Consider the following 19,961-nt stretch of genomic DNA (forward strand, 5'->3'; position numbering starts at 1 on the left):
ACCTGACACACACACAGACGCAAACACACAGCAGAGGAGAGAGAAGAGGATTGGACCAAGTTTCCACACAGCAGAAACCATGACACCCGTCAGGAAGCGACACTGGTGAGAAATATTACACTTTATGAAAGAAAACAAAGACGACTCAAGTATTCACGCGTGTTTTTGTTTAGTTGCTTTGCCGGATGTCTGCGCAGAATAATCCGAAATTATAGTTGTTTGCATGAAAAATGACAGTGAACACATTTAGAGTCTGCAGGATTGAACTCATCTGCAGAACGAAAGCAGCAGTTAAGTTTCTATTCAGCGTGCGGCTGCAGCCTGTTACCACTGAACCGCACGCGCACACACACACACAGCCACACAGCCACACAGCCACACGCACGCACACACACGGACGCACACACCCTGCTGCAGTTTCGTTTTTGAGGAAACGAGCGAGTAGAAACGAAACGTATCGATTTCTGCCCTTTAAAGGCTTTTAATCAGACTCCGCTTCAGTTACGCTGATTGGTGCATCGATGCCAATTAAAGCTCAGATTACAACAAAATAATAATATTAATAATAAACAAACAAACAATAGAAATAAAATGAGTTTTTTTTAATTCAGTGTGAATTCAGTTTTGTTCAAACACAGATGTTAAATATACAGAATAACATCTGATTATAATAAGAATAACAAATTAAAAAATGATTTATTAACAGTCACATGATGTCATATATGAATATGAGTTAATAAATATATCTTTATATTCTGTTTTCTAGAGTAAAATCTAAACTCAATACATAAAAGTTTGACATATCCAATTAAAATATTTTAATTAGTGGAAAGAAAATATGAACAAAATATAACAATATGTAAATTTGCTGCAACTAAATATAATAAATGATTCAAACCTCTGAAATGTTTGTAAGATTTTCAACATGAATTCAACCAAATTATGAATATTAACAAAAACTACATTAAACAAAGTAATATTTTCATACTGTAGTTTAAAAAAAAGCTCATTCAGATGTTTAATTTATCATATTCTGATTTAAAATGCCTAAAATCAAATCAAATAATTAAATAAAGTGGAATATAATACACATAGTAATATGTATTTACTGTGTCATAATTAAATAGAAAACATGTTAAATGACAATTATTGATCTTATTTCTTTTACAGCTGAATGAATTGTGTTTCATTATGACATGAACGTTACCTTATGTTGATTATTTTCTCGATTTAATCATTTTGTCAATAAAATGTTAGAAAGTAAAAAACCTAATCATCTGTTTGATCACTTTATCCTGTTTATTATAATATTTATTATCATGTCTGTGTCAGATTATTATTAGAAGGTGTTTTATTATAAAACGTATCTCTGATTTTTTTTATTCTCATGTGTCTTTCAGGTTCTTCATCCTTCTTCATTGTTTCCTGTTTGGCAGTTTAGTTGGTGAGTATCAACCTGTGATTATTGTAAATGACTGTGATTTCCACTGCAGCGGTTATGAGTTTAGGTGTGGTTTATCATCGAGAACCGGTTTAAAGGTTTTAAGGTCTGGAACATAATCACACGGTGGCTTAAACCCCTTTGTTGTGTCCTCAGACGCTGCAGTTTAAAACCGGCAGATTTCTGCAGCTCAGATCATTTATCACGTTTAAGTTAATGCAGTTATGCTCTTCGTTGGAACTGCTAACGACTCGCTGACCCTTTTGAAAATGAGATGAAGCATCTCAAGGGGTTTATAGTGATACAACACATTTACAGTAAACATGACAACAAGTAAACGCTGCTTATTTGTGACGGGCTACAAGCCAAAAAGGTTATGAACCACTCATTTCATCTTTAACAATGTATTGTATTTACAAATTTATGGTTTTTTTAGGTAAAACTACAACTGTCGAATAAATGTAGTGCTGTTAAAAAAGTACAATAATTCATTCTGAAATATAGTGAAGTATGAAGTAGCATCATATGGAAGGTGAAGTATGTCAAGCTTGTACTTAATTGCAGTACTTGAGTAAATGCACATATTCAAAGTCTGTCAAAATATTCTTACAAACAATATGTATGTACATTTGCTGCAAGTAAATATATAATTATAAAAATCTCTTTTTAAATAAAAAAATTAATCTCTCTTTTTAAAAACTAAAGTAAGAAGTATATTTTCATACTGCAGCTTTATTAGCTTGCCTTTATATGATTAAAAGTATTCAAATGTTTTGTTTATCACATACTATGGAAGATTTAAAATGCCAAAAAAAAAAAACAACAAACAATGAAATACTCGAGTAAATGTATTTACACAACACATCCTCCAAAGCAGCTCCGTGTTTGTGACATTTTCCTCTTCTCCCTCCATAAATGACTCTGTTCTTCCAGATTCCTCTCCCCTGTCCTCCGCCGCCAGCTTCCTGTCCATCACCTCCACGGTGGGGAAGCAGGTGGTCCTTCCCTGCAGCTGGAAGTCCCGCCTGGGGCAAGTGGATCCGCCCGCCTGCCACATCCAGTGGAAGACGCCAGATAGCACGGTGTTTGAACAGTGGGGGAAGATGAAGTGGCAGGCGGTGGAGTTTCAGGGCCGGGTGGAGGTTCCTGAGGACAAGCTGGGGTCCGGGGACTGTTCTCTGATCATCAACGATGTTCAGATCAAAGACACGGGGAGATACGAGAGCTTCATGGTGGTGAACGGAGTGATGTCTGAAAAAACCAGGGTCTTCATTCAGAGTGTCAAGCTATCTGTGTTTGGTGAGTTTGGGTTGTTTTATCTCTCTTTCTTCATCTCATGTTCACTTTTCTTTCTTTCTTTTTTTTAATGACTTGCAATTTTTATTTTTGCGATGTAGCATCAGTGCCGTACAGCAGGTTTACTACAACCTGCTTAAAGGTGCAGTGTCTAGAATTTAACAGCATCTGGCAGAAATGGAATATAATATTCACAAGTATGTTTGAGATGGTGTATAATCACCCGAAAATAAGAATAGTTGTGTTTTCGTTACCTTAGAATGAGGCCTTTGTCTTCTTCCATGGAGTCCGCCATGTTGCACCGCCATGTTTCTACAGTAGCCCAGAACGGACAAACCAAACACTGACTCTAGAGAGGACCTTTCATGTTTTTTGCGGGTTTCGTGGCCACCAGAGGTTATCCTATACGGTTGAAAGGGGAGAGAGAGGATATTCAGTCGGGTTGCGATCTGCAACCTCACCACTAGATGGTTTCTACCCGTTAAAGGGGAGTTTTTCCTTACCGCTGTCGCCAAGTGCTTGCTCATGGGGGAATTGTTGGGTCTCTGTATATTAAAGAGTACGGTCTTGACCTGCTCTATGTGAAAAGTGCCTTGAGATGACTTCTGTTGTGATATGGCGCTATATAAATAAAAATTGATTGATTGATTGATAGATGCCACTAAATCCTACACACTGGATCCTCAATCATCTCACACATGTCCAGCAGGTTGTGGAATCTTTCTAGTCTATGTGAGCTACTTGGGGTCCATTAGAAACGATGTAAAAAGCTTCAGATTCTATAAACTTCACCCTTAAATCTCTTGACGTTGTTCAGAAGTTGCTGCAAATTTCATCCAATTCATGTTCATCAAATGACACCCAGATCTTTTTCCCATTTTTTTTTTTTTTTATTACCCTCATATTCCAAAAGCATTTCATATCATTTAAGTCCTGGATGATGTTCAGAGGCAATCTGAAGCGCTATCTTCTCTCACCTCATTCTATTTTATTTCATCTCTTCTTTTATTCTCCTGCTGTGTTTTTATCTTTGAGTTCTAAACTTAGTTTTAAACTCAGACTGTTTTTCTTGTTATTTCTTCTTTTCTAATTTCATCTGCACTTGTCTCCTGCTGATAAATTTGGTTTTGTTTTCCCTCTCAGATCACAAGTCTCTTCAGTCTCGTGCTCCAGGTGAGGACTTGGTTCTGGATCTTTACACCAGTCACTCAGTGCGAGTGGTCTTCCAGGGCAGGTGAGCTGCTGACCTCTAAACTTACAGAAAAAAAACCAAAGAACACAAACGATGTTGCCTCCTGCAAAATAAGCTCACAAACTGAGACTTTAATGGCAGAATTGTGGGTTTTATAAATTAAATTTCACCATATTGAGAAAGTTTCACATCCTCTGACCTTTGCTTCTCATTTCCTTCTTCTTTTTATTTCACCCACACGTCTTATTTTCTAGTCTCGTCTCTGCTCCCACCCTCATCTCACCTACTCTTTGTTTTTCCCCAAACATCTTTTGTAAACCAAAGACTTCTACAAAATCCCAGTTTGCATCAAACAAACAAAGATTACAGGCTGCTGGTGAAATTATGAGTCACCCGCTAAACTCTTGCTTTCAAATTAGAAGCTTTGACGACACAATCATCGGGGGAAAAAAAAGGCTTTATGTGGGAGAACTCTCCAAAGTAGGTGGTTCAAAATTTTAAATTGAACCTCTTGCTGAGGCATGATTTTGTTTTTGTCTTTCTTGTTTTTGGCTGCGCAGCCAGATGTGGTATTTACAAAGCACAGAGAGTGCTGAGCGTGTTAACCAAATATTAGATGAGTCACTTCAGGCTTTTATTGTTCAGCTTTTTAATGTTTGTACCCAGAACTCCCTGCTGACCAGTATTAATACTGACTGAAGTGCCCGTTTTGATAAATCTGGTGTTTTTAGTTGCAGCAACAGTTTTATGTCCAAGGAAGCAAAATATTTCAAAGAATACCTTGGGAGAAATGCCTCCGGCAGTAGCGGCGTGCACTTCTCAAGCGTTTTTCCAGGTTTTGACCAAAGTTTAACTAAATTAAACCCAAATACGTTGACCTCCACATCTCACGAGCCATGGGATTCTGGTGTTGATGGGAGAAGAATGTAGTAAAAGTTAAGTAAAAAGAGGTTCGCTGTGTATCCTGCAGCTGAACCAGGTGCCTCTCAGATCAGATCAAAAATACTGGAAGACACCGATTTGATTGGCAGCTTTCAGTAGTGCAAACAGACTTAATGTTTCAACACGACTGTGTCTTCAGAGTCAAAAGCTAAAAGGAAGGAAAACTTCATTTTGTGGATCTCTGATTTCACGGAGTTCTACTCTTAACGCCAGAGAGGACGACAATAATCTAATATTGTGAATATTCGATCTTGTTTGATGGAATTCTAATCAATTTTCCCTGAATGCACTGAGGCCATTTATGCTCCCCAGATGATCGACGCTTAATGACCTTTTCTTAGCACCGGCCTGAGGAGTATACAGTATTCCTGCTCCTCAGAGGATAAAGCTTTTACATTTTGGACTCACTGTGATCATGTCTCAGGTCTAAATATCAACTTTGTACACAAGATATTGAAAATTAATCTCCAGGATGTTAATGATCCCCAGAGGATGAACCCTTTCCTCAGGACAAAATGTCAAGTTTGTTAACAAGATACTGGCACTAATAGAAGGTTTCCATTATGTTTACAGTACATATTCATATTCATGCTCCCTGGAGGATGAACCCTAATGATTTATGATTCTCAGATCTTTCCATGGGCTCTATTATCAACCCAAAATTTCTACTTATTCACAAGAAATATCAGAATATAATCTGCAGATTATCATATATACAGAGCACATTCCTGCTCCTCAGAGGATGAACCCTATTGATGTCCCATGACCTTCCCTCTGGCACCACCTTCAGGACAAACTCTACATTTTTAGCTCCTCTAGAGCTCTAAGAATAGCTAAATCATCCGTATCTTTGTTCTGACCGACACTTTCATATTTAGGGCTGTAATGAACATTGCGGCCTCTAGGTGGCGCTTGCAGACTTTACATCTTGTTTTTAATGTTTTGGCGATGTGAGCGTGTGTCTGGTTCTAACAATTATTAAAATTTTTCTCCACAGAAACAGCTCGGAGTGGTCCGTCCTGTGGATGAGGGAGGATAAAGACAGTCAGCGTCTGGAGAAACATCCGGTTAACGAGCAGCTGACAATAAAGAGGTTAAAGAGGTCAGACGATGGAATTTATAAAGTTCTGGACGAACTCGGCCTCGCTGTCAGCACCGTGCAGCTCTCTGTGGAAGGTGAGACTGTAGAAACCTCGACATTAGACGTTAGGCAGTGGTGGAAAGTAACTAAGTACATTTACTCAAGTACTGTAGTTACTGTAGTTAAGTACAGTTTCGTACTTGTACTTTACTTGAGTATTTCCATGTGATGCTACTTCCACTCCACTACATTTCAGAGGGAAATATTGTACTTTCTACTAGCAGCAAACCAGTGGTTTCCAACCTTTTTGGCTTTTGACGTCTTACAAAAAGCAGTGTGTAGTCGGGGTCACATTTCACATGTCTATGAGTTGTTAACAGCTCCACCAAATAGTGATTTTTCCCTCTAAACTTCTACTACTGTTTAACTTTAAATGGAGCGAGAACATTTCCCTTGATTACGATGATGATACAGCAGAACGATTTACGCTGATAAAGTGGGTCATTCAGACCAATATGACGACTGTATTTTTGCATAAAATATTTCCACAAGCAGTTTTAAATTCTTTTTTTTGTATAATGATTTGTTTTCACATGTAACTGTTAACTGTTTCCACAGAAAAATCCACAGCTCAGAGAGTCCAAGAGGTTACGGAAAATCAAGCGCTAGCAGGTGAGAAACTAACATGTATTTACTAGAAAGTTGTTTTAAAAACCATAAAAGTCTTCACCTGGAATAACCTTCTGTCTCCACCCTCGACTGTCTTTCCAGATGACGCTGCCAAAAGCAGCTGCTCAGCTCTTCTCGTCTTGTCTGTTCTTGTTTTGAATCTCCAAAGACTTTATCTCCTCTGAGACAATCTCCTCTGCAAATATAACGTCTAATGGAGGTATTAATAATGGTCTTGTACACTATTAGAACACATGATGTGAATCTCACTCTCTGTCCTTTACTACCATTGTGTTTCTGAACTGTAAATATGAACAGAATTATTATTTAAATGAGCCAAGTGAGCAGTGTGAATAAGTGTGTGAGCTGTGAGTGAAAAAGGCCGATGTCTAAATGTGTTGAAAAGAATAGTTTGACATTTTTGTAAATACTCTTATTTGTTTTTTTTTTGGTTAGATGAGAAGATTGATACTCCTTTTTCTATTTACATTAAATAGGAAGCTGGAGCCAGGAGGCGGTTAGCCTAGCTTAGCATAAAGACTGGAAACAGGGAGAAACAGCTAGCGTGGCTCCGTCCACAGCTCATTTATTAGTCTCATTTGATCAGTTTGTACACAAACTCAACAGTTTGTGGTGTTACTGGGTGTATTTTGCATATTGTTGTTACAGGAAAAGTAATTAATTTCTAGATTTGGAGAGGTCAAAGTTTAAAAAACATGAGCCAAATTGTGTTTGGTGAAATTGTATATATATATATATATATATATATATATATATATATATATATATATATATATATATATATATATATATATATATATATATATATATATATATATACAAGATTAGATTTGTGTCATAATAATGACTCCAAAAGCAAAACTTACAATCAAACTATATAGTTATCTCAATTTTCCTTTCAGCATCTGGGATTTTTCTCTTTTGCTGTCACTTTGTTCAATTTCACCACCAAACTTTTCAAAAACGATTTTTATAAAAAAATTTTTAGAAAAAAAAAAATTGAAAAAAAGTGAGAGCAAAAGATAAAAAAAGGAGAATACTGTAATCTAAAATAGCACACTTGTATAATTTTATTAAAAGCTTTGCTTTTAATGTCATTTGCTCATTTCAACTATATAGATATATATTTTAAGAGATTTTGTTCAGGTTTTTGAAACAAGTGTAATCGTGCACTATACGAGTTGTTGTTCAACAGATTAAGTACATTTGGCTGCAGCTGTGTCTTTATGTGATAACGGGGAGACTTGTTTGGTTTTGTTTCATAACTCACTTTATCTGATTAACAATTTAACAGGTAGTTTCACCTGTTTTAGCTCATCATTACATACTGATGTAATTACATTCATTTCCTGCCTTTCATTATTTCAATTTTTATGTTTTCCATTAAAAATCAGTCTAAAGTTATTCTGATGTTGTAACGTTGTTGAAACCAGGAACAGAGAAACTCTTCTTGTTGGTGCGTTTACTACGTTTTTTTTTTTTGTAAAAAATTCGGGGTGATTGTGACTGTGATTCGGGGTCATTCAAGGTATTTTAAACTCTTTCCTGCGTTTAAGGAAAAAATGTCAAAATATTCAAATGAGCACACAAATATTGTCATATTTTGAACGATAAAGTGAATTTGGTTGTTTTTAAGTTGTTAAATGTTCTGTAAAGTTGTTTTGTAGTTGGAACAAAAACTTTGTCACTTTAAAAAGAATCTTGTGTTTTGTTATGTCAAATTAATATTCAAATACATTCTTACATAATTGTCTATATGTAAATTAAATTATGTTTATAATCTTTTCTTCCTTCTGTATCTCAGATAAAACAATTCAGAACGATCCAATAAAGATGAATGATAAAAGAAATAAAGACACAACACTGATCGTATTTCCATGATTCATTGTTAAACTCCACAGACTGGAATGACTTTACACACAGATTCACACAAACACAACACGATGAACTCTGTACAGCCAGAAAATGAGCAAAGGCACAAAGCAACTTCCAAGATTCACCCCGTCAGTGTGTTGAAACGCCAACGGCAACTTTTATAACGACCTGACGGAGTCGGATCTTTAAAAGGATGAGTCTGCTGATATTTTGTAGTTTTCTTCTCGTCAACAAATCCCACAGTTTAGTTTGTTAAAAGCTGCAGTGATCAGCTGTTTTGGGGGAATTACTGAGCATTTTTAACAAGTTAAACTACACATGTGAGGGTTTTAGATCTACGTCTTCAGGAGGAGCCGATGGGCTCGGAGCTGACAGACGGATACATGTTTTTGGTCTTTTTGTGGGATTTGCTGAAAATAAAATAAAAAAACACAGAATAACACCAGACTTATATCTTACTGGTCAGTTTAACCTGCTGAGGTTCATTGAAGCTGCTTCTCAGATGAACAACAAAAAAAAAAAAAGACAGTTTTTCAAGTAATGTGTTTGTGAGAGCTTCTCTCTCTCACTAGTGCAGTGACAAATCAATCGATTTATTCATCTGGATTCAATCAAGACAACGAAGACAAAATAAAAACAGTTTCATGATCAAAGTCTAAATCCATGAAGGAAGTTTTTTTTGTTGCTGCTTTACTAAACTAAACGTGAATAAATAGTCAAATTTCACCAGTATTTTGATTTGTTTTCAAATGTCTTTTTAAAAGTTACAATCCTTCAGTTTTTACTATTTATAATTGGTTTGTGTGTTTACATCAGTAACAACTCTACACGTAGTAGTTTTTACTGTTCGTATCGTCGTCTCGTCTCACTCGTCAACCTCGCTGTTCACTCTCCTGCTGATGCTTCAGAGCCGGATTAAGTTACTGCTAACGGCAACATTTCCTACCACTGCTGCTTCATACCAGGTGCAACATGGGCTGGTTTTTAATATGAAGAAGCCACAGGAAACACAATATATGTGTGACGGGTTCCATTTAGGTCATTATTTGACAGCACATCAGTGTTAAATATGTCAGGTAGTAATGAGATGACTGTTCATGTTCTGCTGTTGTGTGAGAAACTGTTCACATTGCGTGCAGCATGAAATCAGATCTCAGTTGCTCATGACATGATGGAAAAAGGTTGATCATTTACCGAATTCTTTTATTAAAACAAGAGTTTGTTTGGCTGCTTCGTAAACCAGAGACTCCAGTTAAGTGTTTCAGCCACTTTTTCAGCCCGTCTTGTGTTTGACTGACTGACTTTAGGCGACCAAAAATGTATTTTTTACATGCATAACTACAGTGATGGTGTGTTTGGCTCTGAATGCTGCCATAATGCAGGTGACCTACACTCAATACTGTGCCTGAATGCATCCTGTTCACACCTGTAAACAAACACGCCTGCTGTTGCCACAGTAACCACACCAACCAGGGCTGAAATCTAAAGGATTATAACTTTAAAATGAAGTTAAATTAAATATTTTGACAGGCAAGCACTGGTTGTGCAGCTCAAATAAGGAGGGTCATCTAATTGTTTTCCATATTTCAGTACTTAAGAGGTTAGGTCGTGTTTTAATGCAAAGTGACATTTAATGAAAAACAAGAAACACTCTTGGTTCATAGGTTGGTTGGTTCATCAGCTGGTTTGTCCTCACTGATCGAGACAAAAGTGTTTTAACGATTTCAAAAACATCCAAACATGTCCTTCAGGTGAGAGCGGAGGAGGAGAAAACTGGACTTGGTTTTCCAGCGTCATGCTCACTTTTACAAATAACAGCCCGTCTGGTTTGTTTTCCCCCGCAGACGCCGCCGCCGCCGTCGTCCTGTTAGAAGTTGGGTTTATGCTTCTTGACCTCCACCATGAGGTGGTGCAGGTTGATGAGCTCGGAGCGGACGGCCAGGCTGCGGAACGTCGGCTGGTTCAGGATCTTGTGGAAGCCGTGGTAGTACTGGATCAGCTGGGTCAGAGCGCCCTGCAGCAGGAAGAGGAAGTTACATGCACGACTTCTTATTTCAACACTCACTTCTTCAAAACACAGAATTATTTATGAAAGCCCTTAAATTAACACGTAAGCTTCTAAATTCAGGTTTTGATTCATGAAGACATTTTAAAACAATATTTTGATTATTTGAGATGAAATGAAGCCGCGTGCAGAAGATGCAACTTCTTCCTGACTTCAGTTGAAGCAGTTCAGAGACGAATCTTCACTTCTTCAGACGCTGCAACACTTTAAAACATGTTTGGTTTTCTCGCAGATAAAATGCGGCACCTTGGAGACGAGTCTGAGATGAGAGCAGAGCGCTGTCCGACTTTTAACTTCAGTATAAACACAAGTGTCATCAGATCCTCACGTTTACCTGAAGAAGTGGTGGAAACATCACGTCCACGTGGAATTAAAGAAGATCTGGGAACATTTTAGCAGCGTGCAGGTACTTTTTCTTTCTTTTGTGTAGATTTGTAAGTGTGTCTTAAACCAGCAGTCAGGTGTCCATATGAACAGTGAGAGAGGTTTTCCTCGCTGTAATCATTCCTCCTGTTCATACTGGATATTAAAAGATCCTTCAAATGTGCTTTCAATGGAAGTGATGGAGGATAAAATCCACAGTGTGTCCACACAGTCATTTAAAAGTCTGTGTGAAGCTTCTATTCAGCTTCATCAGTCTGAGTTAGTCATATCAAGTGGATATCTGACACATTTACAGTCTTTTTAGCATCAAATTCCCTCTTTGTGTTTCCTCGGACAGTGTTTCCCTGTTGAGCTGCAGGTGGAAGTATAGTAACAAAAAGAGGAACTTTGGCACTAAAAAGACTGTAACGTTGAAAGATATCTACTTGATTTGACTCATTTGGACGCTGAAGCTTCATATTAGCTTCAGATAAACTTTGAAATACACTTTTGCACAGAAGGAGGACTGTGGATTTTGTCCTCCATCACTTCCATTGTAAGGTCATTATGAAGGGATCTTCTAATGGTCAGTATGAACAGGAGGAATGATTACAGCAAGAAAAACAGCTTTAATGTTCATTTGAGCTCCTGACTGTTGGTTTAAGACACACTTGGAAATATTGTGAACTCGTCCTTCAAAATGTCTTTAGAATAAATTTGAACCTCTACAACCTCTGTTGTGGTTTGTGTGAATCTCATCTGTGCTTTAATCTCTTTGACACAAACACAAACGGTGTTTAAGGCAGCTGTGTTAAATATTCCTGGTCTGAAAAGGGGTTTTTGTTATTAGGAGACACATTCATGTGACTGTCTCACCTGTATGATGCTGGTCCCGTTCTTGAAGTTGGTGAAGGACCTCATGACGTCCTGACTCATCGACTCCACAGACTGTTTCCATGTGCTGGAAAACCCCCGAACCAGCTGAGTGATCCGAGCTGCAGCACAGAGTTCAAGTTCAATAAATATTTAATTTTTTTTTTTTATGAACACTGTATGATGACGTCTGAGGATGTTTTCACTCCGTCACAACAGACTTTGGGGCTGTTTCCTGTGTAGTTTCACATGTAGGTGAGACTGCAGAGTCAGTGGAAAAAGTACTCAGATCCTTTACTGATACATCAACATAAAAATACTCCATTAAAGTCCTGCATGAAAAATCCTCCTACAGTAAAAGTACATAAGTATTATGAGCTTGATGTAGTTAAAGTATTGCAGTAAAAGTACATAAGTATTATGAGCTTGATGTAGTTAAAGTATTGCAGTAAAAGTAGTGGTTTGGTCCCTCTGACTGATATATTATTATATATGACATCATTAGATTATTAATAGTGAAGCATCAGTGTTAGAGCAGCATGTTACTGTTGTAGCTGCTGGAGGTGGAGCTAGTTTACACTACTTTATATACAGTTAGCTAGTTTAGTCCAGTGGTTCCCAACCTAGGGGTCGGGGCCCCTCCGAAGGGTCAGCAGATAAATCTGAGGGGTGGTGAGATGATTAATGGGAGAGGAAAGAAGAAAAAACAAAGTTCTGATACACAAATCTGTTTTCAGTTTTTGGACTTTTTCTCTAATCTTTGATTTTTGCTGAAATATTGGATCATTTGAACATTTATTGAAATGAAAGCATGTGAGAAGTTTAGAGGGAAAAATCACTATTTGGTGGAGCTGTTAACAACTCATAGACATGTGAAATGTGACCCCGACTACACACTGCTTTTTGTAAGACGTCAAAAGACAAAAAAGGTTGGAAACCACTGCAGTGTTTCCCCTAGAATTTCTTTGCAGGTCTGGTGGTACGCACTGAAAAAACCCTGAAAAGACGAGACGCGCCGGATGGCATATCCGTGAGGTCAGATCACAAAGAGAGGATGAGTTCATAAGTTGCATTTATTGCATAAATATAAGCTTGAGCATCACTCTCCCTTCTTCCACATATGTATTTTTGCTTGGCTTCAGAGTTTTGGAGAAAAACTTTAATATATTTGGTTATATTAGTCCCCTGCATCCCGTACGCTCATACTCTTACTCTGCAGTAATTTAAAGGCACTCTGACAACACAAATACTCAAGTAAAGTACAAGTACCTCAAAACTGTACTTAAGCACAGTACTAGATTAAATGTACTTAGTTATTGTGTACAGAGTTAAAGCAGCAGACATGAGGCAGTAAGTGAGGGAGGAAACGGGCTGGTTGAGTGATTGTGGGGAGAAAAAAGGATGTGAGAAGCAGAAATTCTGCAGCTTCAGACTGTGAGAAAATAAAACTGAATGAAAAGTGTTTGTTACTCAGTAAAACAAAACTTAACCATGAAGTGAAACCGTCCAGCTGAGACTGAAAGTCCTTCAATCAGGATCTGAGTTATTCAAACAATGAAAGATAAAGAATCTGTCCACATGAAACACAAATAAATCAACTACTTCCACACATTCACTGTGTTCCTGTTTTTATACACAGAAGACATCTACAGAAAGGATTCCTCTATAAAACATGTCAGAACAGAGTTTCCATAAGAAGATTATCTTATAGTTTATCTGAATAATCTCTTTCTGACGGGAAAAAACTGAACAAAACACCCCAAAATAAATCAAACAATCACATGATTGTCCTGATTTTATGTGAATTATACCTTTAAATTTGATACAGATGTACAAATAATGAAAACATAACTCAAACTCAAATGATTTTTTTCCCTTTCATTTCCTTATTATTTATATCTGTTCAAATTTCTGACATATAATTAACCAGAAACTACTTGATGTTTGATATTATCTCATAATCTCATAAAACTGTTGGATGTTATTTGAAAATTTCAATGTTTCAAAACATAAAAATTAAAAAAAAACAAAAAAAACCCCAAAAAACTGTTCTTAAAAAATCTTAAATAAGCAAGATATTTTTTACACTTACAATAGAAAATAAACTGTGAATTAAAACATCAAACTCCTCCTCACCTTCCTCGTTCTTCAGGCGGTCCAGCTGACCTTTCTCCAGCAGAGCCTCGGCCTCCTTCACGAAGGCGATCATCCCTCCGAACGGAGGAGAAAGAATCTCCTCGATAAACTCCTGAAGGAGGAAGACGAGCCAAAACATGACGGTTAGTTACATGTGAATAAAAATCTTTCACTTATACTTTTTAAAGGGGCAGCTTCACCTTTTCTTGAGTGTGTGTTTACTTCAGTTGTAAACAGGTATAAATAGGATGTTTACCTGCGTCCTGGCCAGCAGCAGCTGTTGGAAACCTTCCACCTCTTTGCTGTCGTCTGCTGCCCTCTCCTGGACGAACGAGGACAAAGCAACCGTCACGCAGGATCATCAGAGTCAAAGGTTGTTTGACTAAACATATTTAGGATATTTTACCGTCATCATAATATAAATTAAAAGTCACCATGAGGACGCTGAGCATCATGTCGTAGTTGTTGATGAGGAAGATGAGCTGGTCTCTCCTGGAGGGAAACTCTGCCGCCATCTTCAGCACAAAGTTTTCCACTTCGACCTAAATATTACAGTTTCATGTGACATCATGTGGGACGACTTCAGCTTGGACACGTCTTATACATCTATTTAAAACCGTATAAAACCTCTGTAGAGCATCGGGCCTCATGCAAGAACCACTTCATAAGGGCGTCGATGATGATGATGCTGATGACGACGTTCATCAAACCAAAATGTTCTTGTCTGAGGCTCATTGATCAGAACACAGAACTCACAGAAGGAGAGATACCTCTGAGGGAGCAGGTAAATATTAATATATGTGTGTAACTGTGTGCGTGTGTGTGTGTGTGTGTTACCTGCAGCTGTCCCAGCAGAGCGTTGGTTTTCTCGTTGGGAAACGTCTGGTTGATGCTGACGATGGCTGACGAGAACTCTGCGTAACGACGTGTGATCTGAAATCATCGGACAGTGTGTGAGGATGTCTGAGTGAACAAGCAGTGTGTGTGTGTGTGTGTGTGTGTGTGTGTGTGTGTGTGTGTTTAGACATACGTAGTGAGGTCTGGTGTCCAGCACTCCCAGTTTCTGAGGGTCTGTGTTTCTGATGCTGTGGATGTTCAGCTCCAGAATCAGTTCAAACCTCGGCCAGAGCAGCTCCAACACTGCCTCCCAGTACCTGATATACACACACACACACACACACACACACACACACACACACACACACACACACACACACACACACACACACACACACAGCTTCATTAACATCTTCATCATCATCTCCATCTAGTTGTCTTTAAAAACTGTATGCAAAGCTTAAGTTAGGACTCAAGTAAAAGAAGAAACTGGATTTTAAAAACAGTCTCACACACTTTGACAACGTGTTTCCTGTTTCGCATCGTCGCTGCAGGATTTACAGCACGATTCTTGTTGTGAATAACGTCAGAGTGAACTTTGAAACCTCTGAGACGCAAAAACAAACCGAACTTGTTTTAGTGAAAGTGAAACAAACGGAGCTGTGGGGTGAAAGAGGCTCACTGACTTGTCAAGAGCCGGGATGTTCCTCTTGGCGGTGATGGCTCTGAAGCGGAGGATGATGTGGATACACAGGAAGACGGCGATGCTGTCGTAGCAGTCAGACACGTAGGTGGACATACTCTTCTGCAAGAGGAGACACAGAACAACATGTGGTTAAACTTTTCACTATACGAGTCTATCTGTGTGGGTTGCTGTGGTAACGACATAGGCGTCAGTAACTATGCATGCTGGTGACGCAGCTTTCCAACGCGGAAGTATGAGAAATGGAGATCCATCATCCCTCCAAAGTGCCAACAGACACTTTGTTTCAGTGTCTGTCCACAGACTGTAGTTCTCTGTGTTACCTGCTAGTAGCTGTTAGTAGCTGTGAGTAGCAGCTAGTAGCTGTTAGTAGTTGTTAGTAGCTGTTAGTAGCTGTTAGTAGCTGTTAGTAGCAGTTCGTAGCAGCTAGTAGCTGTCAGTAACTGTTAGTAGCTGTTAGTAGCTGTTAGTAGCTGTAAGTAACTGTTAGTAGCTGTTAGTAGCAGTTCGTAGCAGCTAGTAGCTGTCAGTAACTGTCAGTAGCTGTTAGTAGCTGTTAGTAGCTGTAAGTAACTGTTAGTAGCTGTTAGTAGCAGTTCGTAGCAGCTAGTAGCTGTCAGTAACTGTTAGTAGCTGTTAGTAGCTGTCAGTAGCTGCAAGTAACTGTTAGTAGCTGTTAGTAGCTGCAAGTAACTGTTAGTAGCTGTTAGTAGCTGTCAGTAGCTGTAAGTAACTGTTAGTAGCAGCTAGTAGCTGTTAGTAGCTGTCAGTAGCTGCAAGTAACTGTTAGTAGCTGTTAGTAGCTGCAAGTAACTGTTAGTAGCTGTTAGTAGCTGTCAGTAGCTGTAAGTAACTGTTAGTAGCAGCTAGTAGCTGTTAGTAGCTGTCAGTAGCTGTAAGTAACTGTTAGTAACTGTTAGTAGCTGTCAGTAGCTGTAAGTAACTGTTAGTAGCTGTTAGTAGCTGTCAGTAGCTGTAAGTAACTGTTAGTAGCTGTTAGCAGCAGTTCGTAGCAGCTAGTAGTGTCAGTAGCTGTTAGTAGCTGTTAGTAGCTGTCAGTAGCTGTCAGTAACTGTTAGTAACTGTTAGTAGCAGTTCGTAGCAGCTAGTAGCTGTCAGTAACTGTTAGTAGCTGTCAGTAGCTGTAAGTAACTGTTAGTAGCTGTTAGTAGCAGTTCGTAGCAGCTAGTAGCTGTCAGTAGCTGTTAGTAGCTGTTAGTAGCTGTAAGTAACTGTTAGTAGCTGTTAGTAGCTGTCAGTAGCTGTAAGTAACTGTTAGTAGCTGTTAGTAGCTGTTCGTAGCAGTTCGTAGCAGCTAGTAGCAGCTAGTAGCTGTTAGTAGCTGTTAGTAGCTGTAAGTAACTGTTAGTAGCTGTTAGTAGCTGTCAATAGCTGTAAGTAACTGTTAGTAGCTGTTAGTAGCAGTTAGTAGCAGCTAGTAGCTGTCAGTAGCAGTTAGTAGCTGTTAGTAGCTGTTAGTAGCAGCAAGTAGCTGTTAGTAGCAGTTAATAGCTGTTAGTAGCTGTTAGTAGCTGTCAGTAACTGTCAGTAGCTGTTAGTAGCTGTAAGTAACTGTTAGTAGCTGTTAGTAGCTGTTAGTAGCAGCAAGTAGCTTTTAGTGGCTGTTAATAGCTGTTAGTAGCTGTTAGTAGCAGCTAGTAACTGTTAGTAACTGTTAGTAGCTGTTAGTAGCTGTCAGTAACTGTTAGTAGCTATTAGTAGCAGTTCGTAGCAGCTAATAGCTGTCAGTAGCTGTTAGTAGCTGTTAGTAAATGTTAGTAGCTGTAAGTAACTGTTACTAGCTGTTAGTAGCAGTTCGTAGCAGCTAGTAGCTGTTAGTAGCAGCTAGTAGCTGTTAGTAACTGTTAGTAGCTGTTAGTAGCTGTCAGTAGCTGTTAGTAGCTGTTAGTGGCTGTCAGTAGCTGTAAGTAACTGTTAGTAGCTGTTAGTAACTGTTAGTAGCTGTAAGTAACTGTTAGTAGCTGTTAGTAGCAGTTCGTAGCAGCTAGTAGCTGTTAGTAACTGTTAGTAGCTGTTAGTAGCTGTCAGTAGCTGTTAGTAGCTGTTAGTGGCTGTCAGTAGCTGTAAGTAACTGTTAGTAGCTGTTAGTAGCTGTCAGTAGCTGTCAGTAGCTGTCAGTAGCTATAAGTAACTGTAGTAGCTGTTAGTAGCTGTCAGTAGCTGTAAGTAACTGTTAGTAGCTGTTAGTAGCAGTTAGTAGCAGTTAATAGCTGTTAGTAGCTGTTAGTAGCAGCAAGTAGCTGTTAATAGCTGTTAGTAGCTGTTAGTAGCTGTTAGTAGCAGCAAGTAGCTTTTAGAAGCTGTTAATAGCTATTAGTAGCTGTTAGTAGCAGCTAGTAGCTGTCAGTAGCTGTTAGTAGCAGCTAGTAACTGTTAGTAGCTGTGAGTAGCAGCTAGTAGCTGTTAGTAGCAGCTAGTAACTGTTAGTAGCTGTGAGTAGCAGCTAGTAGCAGCTAGTAGCTGTTAGTAGCAGCTAGTAGCAGCTAGTAGCTGTTAGTAGCTGTTAGTAGCTGTTACTAGCTGTTTGTAGCAGCTAGTAGCCTTGATCGATGTGGCCTCGATCTGATTTGTGTATCATGTGTTTTTTTTGCAGTCCAGACCTTCTAAAATCAATCCAGATATGACAAAAACCAAATCTGTGCTGGCAGTCTGAACAAGGCCAAAGTCTTTATCAGACCATCAGCAGTGTTTGAGGAAACTGAAGAGCAGGTTAAAGGTTTCAGATTTAAATAATTTTCTCAAACTTCTCATCATGTCTCTTGAATTTCCAGTTTAATTAACTGATACATAACTATCTTTGAAGATGCTGTTATGGTTTTTGCTGAAGGTTTCAGGCTAATGAACAGTTTTACAGCAAAGCACAGTTTCTGCCAATCAAATTTATTTATTTAATATTATTTATTTGATCAGAATTGAATAGTGTGTTTCCACCGCAGGAACTTTCACTGCTTTACAGCCAGCTGGAGAGTAGAGTTTACAACTAATGATTTTCATTATTGATTAACTACGTTCCTGAATAATTTCATTCATTCGTACCAGGAACATGCTGAGAGTTTTTCCCATGATGCTGTTGAAGAGGTCGAGGGCGGAGTTTCCTGCCACCATGAAGAAGTCGGACAGGAAGAGGAACTCTCTGCAGCCGTTGTCCAGCAGAGCGTAGTGCTGACTGCGGAACAACGTCTCGTATGGATACTGGAGGACAGACAAGAGACACAGAAGATTGCAGCACAAGTTCCAACACGCGGTTTAATGAAAGGAAAAGGAGACGGACATGTTTGTGAGCTCAACAGTTGAAGAAATAAGAAATACAGTCTAACAGAGTCTTCTGCTGCTTCTTATTTCTTCATAAAAACAGAGAACAAGCAACCAGCACGTCAGCCGTTTTACTGTCGACCCAAACGATATGTTGTATAAGAGGCTTCAGAGCGTCTCTGGTCTGTACGTTCTCACCCTGCTGTCTCCTCTCTGAGCCGTGTGAGGGACCAGGATGGGACCCTCCAGCTCAGCAGGACTCAGTATCGCCCCCCTCTGGCCCAGAGTGAAGATGGTGTTCCTGCTCTTCAGAGACGGTTTAGAGAAGAAACCTGCAGCAGCGAGTCAAGGAGCCACTTTTACAACAAACAAACAAACAAAGGCAATTTAAAACAGATTCTATTAAACCCTCCGTCACAGATATACGAATATATGAACATAAAGGATGAGAGTCAGTGTGTAAAATGTGGTTCTGCTGAAGGAACTCTGCTCCCACTGCATGCTGGGAGATCTGCAGGACTTCAGCAGAAGATCTTCAAAGAACAAAAGGATCTTTGTGTCAATACGTACGTTCACAAAGAAGGCGATCATTGTTTTAAATCAACGAGTCAGAGAGAATAAATCACTGAGGAGACACATCGTGATCTGACACAGCTGAGAAAACACATTCTAACCCTGTGTGTGTGTGTGTGTGTGTGTGTGAGTGTGTGTGTGTGTGTGTGAGTGTGTGTGTGTCTCATACATGTCTGAACTAGAGGAGCATTAAAACACACTGAAGGAACCAACATGTCCGGCTGAGCTGCATCTATCTGAGATATTTACTTTGATTCTCTGCCAGTGTTGCTCAGAGAGAAGCTGTGTTGTTTTTGCATGAAATATTCTGACACTTTTCCTGCTCGAGACACGCACACATGCACACGCACACACTCACACTCTCACACGCACACATGCACACTCACAGTCACACTCTCACACACTCACACACGCATGCATGCACATGCACACGCACACTCACACTCTCACACACTCGCACGCTGCTGCTGGTGCTGGTTATTATTATTTCTGGCGTTGACACTTGATGCTATGAGTCACTGCTGGATACATTCGGTGTCGTGTTGTTGTTGTTTTTGTCTTTCATGCCAGTTTCATCAGACTCACTGACTGATTTGATCTTATTTTATCTCATCAACTGTT

The 19,961-nt window shown here is 39.0% G+C and overlaps 2 protein-coding genes, 2 long non-coding RNA genes and 3 gene segments (V, D, J or C); 3 read left to right on the top strand and 4 right to left on the bottom strand.

Moving 5' to 3' along the window:
• On the top strand, positions 1 to 10,459 carry lgals17 (galectin 17). 2 transcript variants are annotated; one of them, XM_044336179.1, is made up of 8 exons: positions 1 to 105; positions 1,401 to 1,444; positions 2,375 to 2,740; positions 3,881 to 3,971; positions 5,869 to 6,047; positions 6,571 to 6,624; positions 6,724 to 6,841; positions 10,362 to 10,459. In XM_044336179.1, exons 1-7 carry the CDS (start codon positions 80 to 82, stop codon positions 6,804 to 6,806), a joined length of 843 nt encoding a protein of 280 aa, XP_044192114.1. In that variant the 5' UTR covers positions 1 to 79; the 3' UTR covers positions 6,807 to 6,841; positions 10,362 to 10,459. The 2 variants fall into 2 exon arrangements, with proteins under 2 accessions (XP_044192114.1, XP_044192113.1); XM_044336178.1 differs by lacking the exon at positions 10,362 to 10,459 and having other exon boundaries at positions 6,724 to 6,987.
• LOC122970078 overlaps positions 1 to 19,961 on the bottom strand; it is a 916,362-nt gene that overhangs the window by 444,928 nt on the left and 451,473 nt on the right.
• Positions 1 to 19,961, bottom strand: part of LOC122970080 — an 891,879-nt gene that overhangs the window by 404,857 nt on the left and 467,061 nt on the right.
• The window catches only part of LOC122970079, an 808,187-nt gene that overhangs the window by 334,632 nt on the left and 453,594 nt on the right, over positions 1 to 19,961 (bottom strand).
• vps52 (VPS52 subunit of GARP complex) overlaps positions 8,510 to 19,961 on the bottom strand; it is a 19,675-nt gene continuing 8,223 nt past the window's right edge. For both annotated transcript variants that reach the window (XM_044336098.1, XM_044336097.1), the window contains exons 11-20: positions 18,966 to 19,099; positions 18,552 to 18,707; positions 15,478 to 15,596; positions 14,985 to 15,108; positions 14,792 to 14,887; positions 14,389 to 14,496; positions 14,211 to 14,276; positions 13,955 to 14,066; positions 11,822 to 11,940; positions 8,510 to 10,531 (exon numbers count right to left, since the gene is read on the bottom strand). In XM_044336098.1, the coding sequence (XP_044192033.1) occupies positions 10,385 to 10,531; positions 11,822 to 11,940; positions 13,955 to 14,066; positions 14,211 to 14,276; positions 14,389 to 14,496; positions 14,792 to 14,887; positions 14,985 to 15,108; positions 15,478 to 15,596; positions 18,552 to 18,707; positions 18,966 to 19,099 (1,181 nt within the window). In that variant the 3' untranslated portion in view covers positions 8,510 to 10,384. The remainder of the gene's footprint in view (positions 10,532 to 11,821; positions 11,941 to 13,954; positions 14,067 to 14,210; positions 14,277 to 14,388; positions 14,497 to 14,791; positions 14,888 to 14,984; positions 15,109 to 15,477; positions 15,597 to 18,551; positions 18,708 to 18,965; positions 19,100 to 19,961) is intronic.
• LOC122970150 lies at positions 10,538 to 14,258 on the top strand. The gene is made up of 3 exons (XR_006399157.1): positions 10,538 to 10,988; positions 13,971 to 14,097; positions 14,182 to 14,258. It is a non-coding gene; the product is annotated as an uncharacterized LOC122970150 (long non-coding RNA).
• On the top strand, positions 15,824 to 18,646 carry LOC122970139. 9 transcript variants are annotated; one of them, XR_006399143.1, is made up of 3 exons: positions 15,824 to 15,839; positions 18,109 to 18,231; positions 18,555 to 18,646. It is a non-coding gene; the product is annotated as an uncharacterized LOC122970139 (long non-coding RNA). The 9 variants fall into 9 exon arrangements; XR_006399142.1 differs by lacking the exon at positions 15,824 to 15,839 and adding an exon at positions 15,912 to 15,969; XR_006399146.1 differs by lacking the exon at positions 15,824 to 15,839 and adding an exon at positions 16,666 to 16,718.

Source organism: Thunnus albacares, chromosome 19 (genome assembly GCF_914725855.1).
Source record: "Thunnus albacares chromosome 19, fThuAlb1.1, whole genome shotgun sequence".
Taxonomy (NCBI): domain Eukaryota; kingdom Metazoa; phylum Chordata; class Actinopteri; order Scombriformes; family Scombridae; genus Thunnus; species Thunnus albacares.